This window comes from Syngnathus floridae, chromosome 3 (assembly GCF_059516105.1).
Source record: "Syngnathus floridae isolate MCC-2025c chromosome 3, RoL_Sflo_1.0, whole genome shotgun sequence".
Taxonomy (NCBI): domain Eukaryota; kingdom Metazoa; phylum Chordata; class Actinopteri; order Syngnathiformes; family Syngnathidae; genus Syngnathus; species Syngnathus floridae.
In genome coordinates this window covers 2,616,856-2,632,500 of record NC_142415.1, presented here as the reverse complement: position 1 = coordinate 2,632,500, position 15,645 = coordinate 2,616,856, and the positions used below count along the sequence as shown (strand labels likewise).

The 15,645-nt window shown below is 47.4% G+C and overlaps 1 protein-coding gene across 3 annotated transcripts in view; it reads left to right on the top strand.

Moving 5' to 3' along the window:
* Positions 1 to 15,645, top strand: part of il16 (interleukin 16) — a 65,666-nt gene that overhangs the window by 10,350 nt on the left and 39,671 nt on the right. For all 3 annotated transcript variants that reach the window (XM_088371479.1, XM_088371477.1, XM_088371476.1), the window contains exon 4: positions 12,030 to 12,169. In XM_088371479.1, coding sequence (XP_088227605.1) covers positions 12,030 to 12,169 — 140 coding nt within the window. The remainder of the gene's footprint in view (positions 1 to 12,029; positions 12,170 to 15,645) is intronic.

Below are 15,645 nucleotides of genomic sequence, written 5' to 3'. Positions count from 1 at the left end.
TTACGCTACATAAACCTTTCCCATTCCCTTAATAACCAATAAAAGAACAAACACGTGATATTGTCACGTGTCCCGACGTTGGTGCTTCTTCCCTCATGCGTGGCCATCTGCCGCCTCCCGCGCTTGAACTCAAGCACAACTCTAACAGTGACGCACATTGCTCTGAGGCACGCCCCGCGCTATTAGGGCTCATTGTCGCTGTCCTGACTGCTGGACGGCAGTGCTTTTTCCCTACGTGCGGTAGCCAGCCGCGCACCCAGCGCTTTGTCCTCAGTGAAGCACATTGCTCAGACGCACACCCTGCGCTCTGAGCGCTCATTGCCGGCCACTTTCCTGACTCTTTCTCCACGGCGGTAATTTTTTCCTTGGTGCGTGGCTGTGTCACGTCTCCACTCTCGTCCTGCTGGCCTGCAGATGTGCACTCCGCAGTAGACCACGGGGGCGCACGTCACCAGTACGGAACAGCGCATGCTAATCGGCGCTGATTGCCACCACCTGTCCCGTGTTACCTGCTGATTAGGGCGTGTATATAGACGCCGTTCGTCACCGGTCAGCCCATGCCGTTTCGTCTGGTTTGACACACGCACACCTGGTTGCCTAATCCGCTGTGTAGCAGTACGTCTGATTTAAGATGGCGCCGTGGATGGCCGCCCCGTTGACTCGCTCTCTGCTGCTTTGTGTTATCTTGTGTGTTTTTTGCGTCTTCTGTTGCCCATCCCGGATCACTTTTAGCAGAGAACTGTTAAATATCGAACAGTCTTCTCCTGGCACTTTCTCTCCGGTTTTCATTGACCCAGGCAGTTTGACGGAGATTTTAGCCGGAGCGGCGGCGCTCTACAAGTTCTGCCGGAGACGACGGTGTGGCAAGTGTGCCGGAGCCCTCGTGAAGTTGAGGCAGAGAGGGTTCCGTGCTCCCCTACCATCAATTCATCTGGCGAATGTCTGCTCCCTGGTGAACAAGATGGACGAAATGCTGCTTCTTATCCCAAGGAACCCGGACGTTAGCAGATCCGCCGCCCTGAGCCTCACCGAAACGTGGCTCACCAAACCCCAACCACGCCGTACAGCTGCCTGGATTTCGGCTCCTACGCGCGGATTGCAGCACAGAGCTCACAGGATAAACTACGGGAGGTGGTCTATGTTTCGATATTAATGAAGGTTGGTGTACTGATGTCACAGTGTTGAAAGAGCCTTACAGCCCTCTCCTAGAGACACTTTTCATAAACTGCCGGCCGTTTTATTCAACACAGGAGTTCTCCTCGATCGTAATGGTGGCTGTTTACATTCCACCACACGCACGGGCGATCAAAGCCACGCAGCTGCTGGCTGACATGGAGAAAAAAACACCAAACTCACTGATCATCGTTTTGGGTGATGTTAACAGAGCGGACCTGACACACAAACTCCCGAAATACAGACAGCACATAACGTGTCCCACCAGAGGGACACAGACACTGGACCACTGCTACACCATAATAAAGGACGCATACCGCTCTGTGCCCCGTGAAGCTAAGGGACTCTCAGACCACTGTCTTGTTCATCTAATCCCAACCTATAGGCAGATATTAAAAACTTCTAAGCCTGTGGTGAGGACTGTGAGGAAGTGGACAGTGGAGTCAAAGCTGGACCTCCAAGCCTGCTTTGACTGCACCGATTGTTTTTTTTTTTTGAAGCGGCGACTTCAGACCTGCATGAACTCACGATACTGTCACATCATACATCAGCTTTTGTGAGGACTTGTGTGTGCAGACTAAGACCTTCTGCATGTACAACAACGACAAACCTTGGTTTACACCAAACCTCAGGATGCTGCGCAAAGTCAAGGACAATGCCTTCAGGAGTGGGGACCGTGACCTGTTCAGGCAAGCCCGGAACACACTGACCCGAGAGATCAGGAAAGCTAAGAAGAGCTATGGGCAGAGTTTGGATTGACACCTCTCTGCCAATCCTGATCCCTCATCAGTGTGGAAAGGCCTGCAGAACATCACGCGCTTCAAGAGACCAACCCCTCATCCTGTGGAGAACCCAAGGCTTGCAAACCAGCTAAACAGGTTTTACTGCAGGTTTGAACGGTCCAACCACACAACAGGACCTCCTGCATCACAATCAACTTTCACACCTCTCCCCACAATCCCCCTGTTCACACCTCCATTGCCGTTATCACCTACTCTCTCTCTTTCAGAAGCCGCGCCCGCATTTCAGATCCGCGAGGAGGAGACGTGTCAGATATTCCGGAGACAGAAGGTCAGGAAGGCACCAGGCCCAGACGGCGTGTCCCCCTCCTGCCTGAAAGTCTGTGCTGAACACCTGGCACCTAGCTTTTCGCAGATCTTCAACCGTTCCCTGGAGCTGTGTGAGGTGCCCTCGTGCTTCAAAAGCTCCACCATCGTGCCGTTGGCCAAGAAGCCCGCCATCACAGGATTGAATGATTACAGATCCGTCACCCTGACATCTGTGGTCATGAAATCCTTTGAGAGGCTGGTGTTGAGCCACCTGAAGGATATCACAGGGCTCCTGCTCGACCCCCTGCAGTTTGCCTACCGAGCAAATAGGTCGGTGGATGACGCGGTCAACATGGGATTGCACTACATCCTGCGCCACCATGACACCTCAGGGACGTACGCCAGGATCCTGTTTGTGGACTTCAGCTCGGCGTTCAACTGTCACGGATCGGATGGAACATGGAGCAGGGCGACCAAGTGCAGCTTGGACCAGGGTTTATTGAGCGAAAAGGGAAGTGGAACGAGGCATCGAGGGAAACAGACGAGAACTGGCAAACTAATAACATGACAGACTGACCGACAGGGATGGCAAACAAAAACAGACTCGAAACAGACAGGAACCACAAGGACAGCAAACGGGACGACATCGACGATCCGACCGGGAGTGAGGGGCAGACAGGACTTATATACACGACAGGTAACGAGAGGCAGGTGGGAATAATCACACTGATCATGGGCACACAGGAGGGGAGGGGCGAGCACACAGACACACGAACAGAACTATGACACGATCGGGGACGAGTCCTGACAGAACCAACAAAAACAAACAACTAGGAGAACCGAACCGCACTCGGGCGGCGACTTGGAGAACCGAACCGCACTCGGGCGGCGACTTGGAGAACCGAACCGCACTCGGGCGGCGACTTGGGGGACAGGACTGCGCTCTGGCGGCGACTTGGGGGACAGAACCGCACTCTGGCGGCGACTTGGGGGACAGAACCGCACTCTGGCGGCGACTTGGGGACAGAACCGCACTCTGGCGGCGACTTGGGGGACAGAACCGCGCTCTGGCGGCAACTTGGGGGACAAAACCGCGCTCGGGCGGTGACTTGGGGGACCGAACCGCGCTCGGGCGACGACTTGGGGAACCGAACTGCGCTCGGGCGGTGACTTGGGGAACCGAACCGCGCTCGGGCGGCGACTTGGGGAACCGAACCGCGCTCGGGCGGCGACTTGGGGGACAGAACCGCACTCTGGCGGCGACTTGGGGGACAGAACCGCACTCTGGCGACGACTTGGGGGACAGAACCACGCTCTGGCGGCGACTTGGGGATCAGAACCGCGCTCGGCCGGCGACTTGGGGGACCGGACCGCGCTCGGGCGGCGACTTGGGGGACCGAACCGCGCTCGGGCGGCGACTTGGGGAACCGAACCGCGCTCGGGCGGCGACTTGGGGAACCGAACCGCGCTCGGGCGGCGACTTGGGGGACAGAACCGCACTCTGGCGGCGACTTGGGGGAAGAACCGCACTCTGGCGGCGACTTGGGGGACAGAACCACGCTCTGGCGGCGACTTGGGGGACAGAACCGCGCTCGGGCGGCGACTTGGGGGACCGGATCGCGCTCGGGCGGCGACTTGGGGAACCGAATCGCGCTCGGGCGGCAACTTGGGGAACCGAACCGCACACGGGCGGCAACTTGGGGAACCGAACCGCACACGGGCGGCGACTTGGGGAACCGAACCGCACACGGGCGGCGACTTGGGGAACCGAACCGCACTCGGGCGGCGACTTGGGGAAACAGAACCGCACTCTGCGGCAAACGGAGAGTCTGAACCACGTGCAGCGGCAACAGTCACAGCCACACGCACGGCGGCATACAGGAAGCCAGAGCTGCACATAGCAGCAGGAGTCAGTGTTTCAGCATTGGGGGCAGGGTCTGTGATGATCGCGGGTCCGGCATTGTTGGCACGAGGCCTGGCAATGCCGCGGGTCCGGTGACGCTGGGGTGGAGCCCATTGGCGGCCGCGAGTCTGATGGCGCAGGGAGGCACTCCGATGTCGGCCGCGGGTCCGGCGTCGCTGCAGTGAAGTCCGATTGCGGCCGCGAAGCCGCTGGTGCCAGAAGCACTCTGATGGCGGCCGCGGGTCCGGCATCGCGGCAGCAGAGTCCGATCGCGGCCGCAAAGCCGCTGGCACCAGAAGCACTCTGATGGCGGCCGCGGGTCCGGCGTTGCCGGAACAAAGTCCGATGGTGGCCACGGGTCCGGCGTTCCGGCAGCAGAGCCCCAACGCTGCCGCGAAGCCCATGGCGCTGGAACATGCACGGATTGGCGGTCGTGGATTGGGCATCACAGCAGGATCTGATGGAGGAGGGGGGTCCAAGCGCTGGTCGCTGTGATGGTCGGATCGTTCTGTCACGGATCGGATGGAACAAGGAGCAGGGCGACCAAGTGCAGCTTGGACCAGGGTTTATTGAGGGAAAAGGGAAGTGGAACGAGGTATCGAGGGAAACAGACGAGAATTGGCAAACTAATAACATGACAGACTGACCGACAGGGATGGCAAACAAAAACAGACTCGAAACAGACAGGAACCACAAGGACAGCAAACGGGACGACATCGACGATCCGACCGGGAGTGAGGGGCAGACAGGACTTATATACACGACAGGTAACGAGAGGCAGGTGGGAATAATCACACTGATCATGGGCACACAGGAGGGGAGGGGCGAGCACACAGACACACGAACAGAACTATGACACGATCGGGGACGAGTCCTGACATCAACACCATTGCTCCCAACATCCTCCACCAGAAGCTCATCCAGCTCGCGGTGCCTGCCTCCACCTGTCAGTGGATCACCAGCTTCCTGACCAACAGGAGACAGCAGGTGAGGCTGGGGACCATCACATCTGACACCCGGACCACCAGCACTGGCGCCCCCCAGGGGTGTGTACTCTCCCCACTGCTCTTCTACACCAACGATTGCTCCTCAGGCGACTCTTCTGCGAAGCTCCTGAAGTATGCGGACGACACCGCTCTCATCGGACTGATCCGGGACGGTGACGAGACTGTGTACAGACAGGAGGTGGAGCGGCTGGTCCACTGGTGACGCCAAAACACCTGGAGCTGAACCCGCTCAAGACCGTGAAGTTGAAACCCTTCGCCACTTCCACCCCCCACCATCCTCAGTAATGCTATTCCCACCACAGACACCTTCAAGTTCCTGGGATCCACAATCTCCCGGGACCTGAAATGGACCGGCCACATAGACTCTGTCCAGAAGAAGGCCCATCAGAGGTTGTACTTCGTGAGACAGCTCAGGAAGTTCAACCCGCCACAGGAGCTGCTGAAGACCTTCTACACTGCCATCATCCAGTCTATCCTCTGCTCCTTCATCACTGTCTGGTTTGGATCGGCCACCAAACAAGACAAGCACAGACTGCAATGGACAATTAGGTCTGCGGAAAAGATAATCGGGACCAACCTGCCATCTATCCAAGACTTGTACCTGTCAAGGACCCGGAAACATGCAAGTAACATCTCTGCAGACCCTTCTCACCCAGGTCACAGTCTGTTCAAACTACTCCCCTCCGGACAGCGTTACAGAGTGCTGTACGCCAAAACCAGCAGACACAGACACAGCCAAAGACGTCACTGTGCAATAACATCCTGCTTTCACCACTTAAATGTTGTTAGTTACCTGAATGTTGTCAGTCACTTAAAGGTTGTACAGAGGCTGAGATCAACCGCAGTCAAACTCCCTGTTTGGCATGCACAAACTTGATCAATAAAGCTGGTTCTGATTCTGGTTGTCTGCCTTGACACACGCATGCCTTCCACCTGATTCCCGTTTGCCTGATCCGCTGTGTAACAAGATGCCACCACGACGCGCGTTCGTTGACCGGCTCAACAGTCACCTTGTGCAGCCGCTATGCTGGCATTCTCACCTCCACTTTTCCTCTTTTCCTAAATAAACAATCCGTGTTGTACATGGTTGTCCTGCCTCGTTCGTGACAGGCTGGCTGCCGCACTTCCTGCGCTTGTCCGCAGTGACGCACATTGCTCAGATGCACACCCCACGCTATCAACTTAATCCGAACTCTAATCGTAGTAAAGAAATTTCGTCCATGTAAACGGAGCCATTGACTACTCAAGCAGCTGTAATTGTAATCATTATGGTTTTAGTCATACACCAAGACATTAATGACTGAAACATTAACGGAAACAATCTACAATTTATTTTGGACATTTCTCCCTTCAATATCAGTATACTGTATAGCAGTATAGTATAGTCGTAAATATCGTGCTTTTTAAAATTATCACTCACTGTCCAGAATGTATACAAACGGTAAATACTGTACAGATACAGATGACAGAATTACAAGTCAAGTCAAGTTTATTTGTATAGCCCTAAATCACAAGCAGTCTCAAAGGGCTTCACATAGACAAAAAATTGACAATTATTCTCAAAGCATCCCCTGATCTTAAGCTCCCAAAAGGGCAGGGAAAAACTCAAAAAAACCCTACCAGGGGAAAATGAGAAACCTTGAGAAGGGACCACAGATGGAAGGATCCCCCTTTCAGGATCACCAAGCTGCAATGGATGCAGAGAGGGCACAAATGATACATAATATGAAAATCAATGAAAAAGTGGATGGCAGAGACAAAGCAAAGAGCTGCCGGAGGTGCCCTCGATTGTCCTGGCAGTGTCTTCAAGGAGGGTAAGCTGCAGTTCCCTCATCCTGAATTGGTCCACGAGAATCCAGCTGTCACCTTGGGTGCCCCCTAACCACCTCCCCAGCCGGGGAGGGGTGAGGGGAGGGGGGATGGGGAGAGGGAGCGAAAACAAACTCCAGCCGAATTGGCCACTACAGGTTAATTAAAGGCCATATGATAGAAATGTGTCTTTAAACGTGTCTTAAATGTTTCTAGTGAGGTAGCAGTTCTAATATCTATTGGTAGGGCATTCCAAAGCTCTGGAGCCCGAATAGAAAATGCTCTAGACCCTGCAGACATTTTCTTGGCCCTCGGTGTCACTAAAAGACTAGCGTTTTGCGAACGAAGGTTACAAGATGGAACATAAGGAACAACTAGGTCAACGAGATATGAAGGCGGTAAGCCATGCAGTGATTTATAGGTTAATAGAAGAACCTTTAAGTCACATCTTAAATGGACCGGGAGCCAATGTAAGTTGGCTAATATTGGGGTAATGTGATCACATTTTCTTGTCCGTGAGAGCAGCCTTGCAGCAGCATTTTGTACTAACTGTAGACTTTTGATGGACTTAGGAAGACCAGAGAATAATGCATTACAGTAGTCCAGGCGCGACGTGATGAACGCATGTATAATAGTTTCCGCATCACCGGTCAAGAGGATCGGACGAATCCTAGCAATATTACGGAGGTGAAAAAACGCAATTCTGGTCATATTCTTAATGTGCTTTTGAAAGGAGAGCGTTTGGTCTAATATTACCCCGAGATTAGTTACAGTATCACTCTGAGTGATAGTACGGTTATTTATAGTTATAGTGGTTTCCTTAAATAAGTGTTCATAACCAGTTGGACCAATTATCAACATCTCAGTTTTATTTGGGTTAAGACGAAGGAAGTTGAGAGACATCTATTGCTTGATCTCCGCAAGGCACGCCTCAAGATTACAACAGTCCCGCGGATCTGTCATCGATAACGGCATATGTAATTGGTTGTCATCCGCGTAACATTGAAAACTAACATTATATTTACGTATTGTGTCCCCAAGAAGAATCATATAAATATTAAATAGAATTGGTCCGAGTACCGATCCCTGTGGGACACCACACGTAACGTTGTAGAGCTCAGAGGACGTATTGCCATAGACCACTCAGTGCGTCCTGTCTGATAGATAGGAATAGAACCAGCCTAGTGCTGACCCTGAAATACCAACACAACTTTTAAGACGCTCTAATAAAATATCAAAGTCTACAGTGTCATAGGCAGCACTAAGATCGAGTAGTAACAATACCGATGAAGTGTTTGAACCCATAGCTATGAGGAGATCATTAGTCACTTTAGCAAGTGCTGTCTCAGTGGAATGATTAGCTCTAAAACCAGACTGAAAAGATTCATATCAATTATTGGCGACTATGTAATCAATAAGTTGCTGCGCTACTACTTTTTCAAGAAGTTTTGCTATGAATGGGAGGTTTGAAACTGGCCTATAATTACTGAGACAGTCTGGGTCAAGATTTGGTCGCTTAAGTAACAGTTTAATGATAGCGGTTTTAAAGGCTGTTGGCACTATCCCAGAGGAGACAGACAGATTAATTATATTTAAGACGGACGGTCCTAAAATTTGAAATAATTCTTTAAGTAGTTTGGCTGGAAGCGGGTCGAGTAAACATGTTGTTTGTTTAGCCGCACTAACCAATTGTGTGAGCCTTTCAAGGGACACGCTTTTAAAATTTGAGAGGGTTATTGCATGATCATAAGCGTAATCGGCGGTCTCGACTGAGCGATTGGAATGGTATTCTTGATCTCATCCCTAATGGATTCAATCTTTCGAGGAAAACATTTCATGAACTGGTCAGCTGAGTGGAAGGAGCTATCAGGGGTCGGCTGGCATAGTGTTAGCTTTACCACTGTATCAAATAGGTATTTAGGATTGTTTTTATTGATATTAATGACTTGCGAAAAATAACGAGTTTTTGCTAAGATAAGCGCATCTTTATATTTCAGGAGGCTGTCATGCCATGCCTGATGGACAACCTCAAGTTTGGTTAAACGCCATCTGCGCTCATGCTTGCTACATAATTGCTTACGTACGTGTTCCATCTGTGAACCACGGAATAGGCAATCTACGGCGAGTTTTCAGACGTAGCGGTGCCACAGAGTCGATGGCATTTAACAATGTCGCATTGAATTAATTTGTAAGATTATCAATAGAGCCGATATATGCGGGAAATATGGCAGTTGCCGGCGACAGTAACTCAGATAGCGCAGTTGCAGTCATGGAGTTAATATTACGGCTGCTATAATTCTGATTGCTCTCTTGTCTTTGACAAAGAACTAAAATTTCAAATTTTATTAAGTAATGATCAGACAAAACAGTAGTGTATGGCAGTACTGTTATATTTGAGGTTGCAAGTCCTCGGGATAATACCAGATCTAAGGTATTTCCATTCTTATGCGTTGCTGCCTGTACGGCTTGCGTAAAACCAAGGCAGCGTAAAACCAAACGTATCAGGTAAAGTCTGAAATGCCAAAGTAAGTGGCTCTGACGGTAAATTTATGTGGATATTGAAATCGTCCATGATTATTATATTATCCGCATTTGTCACTAGATCAGCCACGAATTCTGAAAATTCATCCAGGACGCCAGAGTAAGCCCCGGTGGACGGTAAATAACAGCAAGATAAAATGACGGTAAAGCGGTGGATCGGACAGTGAGAACTTCAAATGTTTTAAATACTTTAATCGAACGAGGCCTAAATCTAAGCTCGGAATTTGAGATGAGCGCGACACCCCCACCCTTTCATTCCCCTACCAGTTCATTAGGTTTTAACCAGGTCTCGCAAAGACCAAAAACGTTTAGATTATGTTCCGTGATGAGGTCATTAACGAGAAATGCTTTTGTATGAAGCGATCTAATATTCATAAAACCGAGTTTAAGTGTAATCGGTCGATCAGGGTTCGCATCTATCGAAGGATTTTTAAACAAAATGCGTTTTGTTTAACAAAACAAAATTTTGTTGTACTTGTTTACTTGTTTGTCTGTTGTGAGCCATGTCTTGTCACCGTGGGATAGGGGGGAACGAAATTTCGGTTTCTTTGTGTGTCTTTCGCATGTGGAGAAATTGACAATAAAGCTGACTTTGACTTTGACTTTTGACTTTGAGTAAGATTGTGTTCTCTAGGCCTGACATCACCTCTCAAATGTTGATTAGCATGGTGGGACGATACGACCGTGGGAATTTGATAGTAAATATTTGTTACACATGTAAAATTATCTGAAACAGGCATCGTTTCATCAGCGATACCGGTCGGGGTGGAGTGATTGGATTTGTCTACTACCCCAGTAGAAAGTGTGTTCACGTGTACTGTAGCACTATTTAAACTGTGACACTCTAGTCTACACAAGGAGCTATGTGCATGCAGGTAGCCTAGCCAAGCGATAGTTAGCTTTAACTTAACAGAATCCAAACCCATCCTAACAGGTGGTCTAATCACCTGTGCCCTGGCCTGCTCTAAAGTGACCTGTCATGAGTGGCTCAAACAGTAATCTATATTCCTAGAAAGAGTGAAGGCGCCCTCACGGTTAGGATGAAGGCTGTCCTTCCTCAGTAGTTGGGGCGGCCCCAGAAGGAGGACCAGTTATCTATAAAATACAGTCCCTGGTTTTTACAGAACCCAGTCATCCATCCATCGATGAAAGGGAGACTAATCTACTAAACCTCTCATCAGTGCCTCTCCCAGGCAGGGGGCTAGAGGCAAATACTCGATACCGACTGTTAGAGATTCGCTCACTCCAACTTATTTTGCAAGAACCACACGGGAGACAAGTAAGTCCTTTTAGACACCTGCAGGTGGAGAGTCCATTTGTCGCTGTGCGTGCAGCGATGTTCGAATGGAAGTCCGAACCCTCCTTCCTGCAAGGGCATATTTATTAAGAGAAACAGAGTGGGGGTATGAGTAGGCTGAATAGAAAGCCCTTGTCCTCTAGTCTAAACATGTCAGGGGATGTTTTACGACCTTGTGATAAAGAGGACAAGGTAGGGTATTTATTACCTGTTCCATTCCAACATAAGCATAAAACTAATATAGCTAGGTTATTTATTACAGGTTGCATTCCAACATAATCCTACGATAAAGATAACCTGGAAAACCCTAACACCGACTCATCTTTCTGGCGAGATCACAAGTCCTCGCTAAGTTTTTCTTTGTGATCTCTGATTGTCTCATCCTAACATCATTGGCGCCGACGTGTATCACTATGTCCGAGTAGCTAGTGTTGTTGGAACTACGCTGTTGACTAGGCCTGTTGTGAGTCAGCTCCCTAAGATTAGCTTCTATATCGGGTGCTCTACCCCCAGGAACGCACATTACCGTGGCTGGATTTTTAAGCGTAATATTTCGGCTAATGGAGTAACCTATGACCAAAGTGCGAGGGTCAGTAGACCGAGATGACTTTGGACGGCCATGTGTCTTACCTGGCTCATCGCGATTAGCAAGCCGCTTGGGGCTAATACTAACTGGGCTAGCGGGCTGACTACAGTCCGCGTCTCTGTCCGCCACATCTACTGTTATCGCACTATTCGGCTCTAGCTGGCGGACACGTCCCTCTAGCAGGGACAACCTCTCTAAGAGAAGGGTGCAGTTAGTGTACGAAGTCGTACAAACCTCTTGATCCGCAGCCATACTTTGTGTCCGATGATCGACGGGAGACAAACGGCCGCGAAGCCTCTGCTGAAAGCCGAATTACAATAAGCTTTAGCAGCATTGGTTCAATTTATTGATTACATTTTGGTGAGGACCTTGAATAGTTGGCAGATTTGAGTTACTATAGCAACATTGGAACTGGCTACCCACCAGAATCTTAATGGCATTGTATGTCTGTTCATCATCCTTCATGAAGAAAAATGCAACCTGCTAAAACCTCTAACTCCTCTCTGTGCACTCACAGATTGCACTGTTTATTTTCTCTGTCCTTGACTGTGATCCCAATACCCTTGATGCTACCGTGCTCATAGAGCTTGCTTAATCTCCTTGTCATGAGTCACCACAGGTTATGGTTGTTTATGCTCTCTTCATCGCACTATCTTTGTTATAGGAGAGCAGTATTTGGAAGATGTGTGTCGCCACAAGTCCAACAGAAGAAGTGGGGGTACCACAATTGGCAGATCATTTCAGCCTGATTGAACATGATGACAATAATGTGGAGTCAAGAAGACACGGAGGAGATTCATACAGGTATAAATTACTGGACTAAGTAATTAGTTAAAGTTTAATTGAGCACATCTTATTTTCTCACACAACAACACCTCCCACTGAGTTAAGCACATTGGACAATAAGACAGTCTGAAATACGAAATTCTATACATGTGTATTGTATGAGATACTACTGTGATATGCTTGTGTGAGAATCTAAAAGAAAAGTATTTGGATAACATTAAGCATCTTCGCTAGAGGGATCCATTTTAAAGTGTACCGTATTTTCCGGACTATAAGTCGCTCCGGAGTATAAGTCGCACCAGCCATAAAATGCCCCAAAAAGTGAAAAAAAAAACATATATAAGTCGCTCCGGAGTATAAGTCGCATTTTGGGGGCAATTTATTCGACAAAATCCCACATCAAAAACAGTCATGAACGAGCAACAGCAGGCTAAACGATAGCAACAACAGGCTAAACGATAGGTATGCTAACGTGACAAACACAAACAAAGAGCTGAGAACGGGCCTGACGTAACATATAGAGTGATTAAGGGCAACTATTACATGAATAACATGTTTATAAAACCATCAGTGTCACTCCAATTCATTAAGTAGCAACAACAGGCTAAACGATAGGTATGCTAACGTGACAAACTCAAACAAAGAGCTGAGAACGGGCCTGACGTAACATATAGAGTGATTAAGGACAACTATTACATGAATAACATGTTTATAAAACCATCGGTGTCACTCCAATTCATTAAATAGCAACAACAGGCTAATCGATAGGTATGCTAACGTGACAAACTCAAACAAAGAGCTAAGAACGGGCCTGACGTAACATATAGAGTTATTAAGGACAACTATTACATGAATAACATGTTTATAAAACCATCGGTGTCACTCCAATTCATTAAATAGCAACAACAGGCTAAACGATAGGTATGCTAACGGGACAAACACAAACAAAGAGCTGAGAACGGGCCTGACGTAACATATAGAGTGATTAAGGACAACTATTACATGAATAACATGTTTATAAATCCATCGGTGTCACTCCAATTCATTAAATCCATCGATCGTTCTTCATCAACAATAGGTGCGCACGGCTGAGGGCGCTTGCACTTCAAAATATTCCACAGGCTCATATAACGATAGATAAACTATATTTCAAATAACTATAATACAAGCCGATAATATTATCAAACCATCCGTGCACTTTAATTCCATTAAATCCATCGATCAAATTCCTCGTCCTTTGTCAACATCGCCGCGCGTGCGCCCTGACGTCAGCCTCGTCTTTATTCCACACATCTACTGTATAACTATATTGTAGCGTTAACAAAGTACAAGGATAGACGCGGGTTTGGTAAACGGCTCTTTATTAAACAAAACAAACTTCCAAGCGTGTGGCGGCGTGGACTTCCAGACAGACCGGGCGTGCGTAATGGCCATGTCCGAGCCCCGCGCACCGTTCGCGGACAGCCACTCGGCCCAGCGCCGGCCCCCGACTCAGTAGAGTAGGACCGGGCGTGCGTAAAAGCCATAATAGTTTTTCAAACCTTCTCTGTCACTCCAAATCCTTAATTCCTTCAAACTCTTTGTCCTCCGTGTCACTTAGAAATGATCACCGCTAATGATGCCGGTAGTCCTTATGTGGGCACGTTTGTATGTAACCAACCACCGCGCCGCGCTACTGACGTCACTTGAAATAGTAATCCATTGGTACATCACGGTTCTCCAAACTTTCTGCTGCTCAATTACTGTTTTCAGCTGCATATTTTACAACTTGAAGTTTGTAACCTGCAAAATATGAGTTTCTTTTTGGTGCCATTTTTCTTAAGCCCACCCAGTTGATGAGTCACGGCCAACGGTGAAATTTAGAGCGCCCTCATCCAGTTTCGTCTGAAAATATTTTTTTTTTTGGTTGTTTTATCAAAGTCAAAAGTCTGCTTTATCGTCGATTTTTTTTTTTTTTATATACTAAGACACACAAAGAGATTGAAATTACGTTTCCACTATCCCTCGGTGAGATAGTACACATATGCATACAAGCAACACAAAAAAAAACCCAAGAAGGCACAAACAATGAATAAATAAGAGTGTTGAATAAATGATAAATAAACAAATAATAATAAATAATAATAATAATAATAATAAATATAATAGGAGCAAAAATGGAGCAAGTGTACATACAGCAGACAGTGGACTTGGATATGGTGCTTTAAAGTGTTAATTGCTTTATTTGATGTTTTCTCTATTTTTTATGTTTTGAATATGTTCAAGATAAAGATATAAAAGCATGTGAAGTGATCAACTATACTAAAAATAACATGGGAAGTGGTCAACTATACTTGTAAGTGATGTCTTAACGATCAAGTAAAAATTTGTGAAAAAAAACATATATAAGTTGCTCCTGAGTATAAGTCGCCCCCCCACCCAAACTATGAAAAAAAACGCGACTTATAGTCCGGAAATTACTGTAAACATTGAAATTAAAAAAGTTTTCATTCATGCCTTCACATAGGTAAAGCCGGGTGACGTTGTAGTTTGCAAAGGGTTATACCCGCATCAAAGAGGCAAAGTGTTTCTAATATTTTTGAATATACTACCTATGATTGAATTTTTAAAATATAAGAAGCGGTTCTCTGTTTGAAGCAGAGGAGTAACTAGTAAACAAAAACAAGAAAATTGTCATGCCAGAAAATAAAACAAACAAATCCAGGAGAGGGCTGTCACTTGGAGAAATTTATTTGAATGGGACAACTTGTCTGAATTTAAAAAAAAAAAAAAAGTTAAACCTAAAAGCCAGGAAGTAGCAGGTATCCCCCCCCCCAAAAAAAAAAAAAAACCCAACAACAACAACTATATCACTGAAGATCAGCTTGTATGGAGACACATGTAAGAATTACCGAATTTGAGGAATCTTCTGAGAGGGGTCTGTCTGCAGACTGCAAAATGGGGGTGTGGTGTTAGAAGAGACAAACCTCTAGACAGAGGCGGACCCCCAGAAAGGGGTGATAACTTGTGTTTATGACATATGAGTGAGCCAACGGATACTACTGGCTATGACGGCTTTCGTGGGTAAGCCTTGTTGTGCAAAAAACATGTCATCCCCGTTGACATTGAGTTGAAATTCATTTAATTTCATGAATGTAAGTATATACGTAAGACTATAAACATTTATTTTTTATCTCATTTATAATCAGCTCAAAAAAGTAATAACTTGTAAAATATACAAATGTAACTTAAATGACAATATTTTGCATAATATTCCTATAAATGTACTTTGTGATTTCCATCCATCCATCCATCCATCCATCCATCCATCCATCCATCCATCCATCCATCCATCCATCCATCCATCCATCCATTTTTTTGGAATGTGGGAGGAAACTGGAGCACCAAGAGGAAACCATGAGATTTCCTTACTGACAAAATTATTCAACCCCTTAAAGATTAGCAAACTTTAGAACAGAGGTTTCAATCCAAGTGTTTTCAATCAGGAATTGACA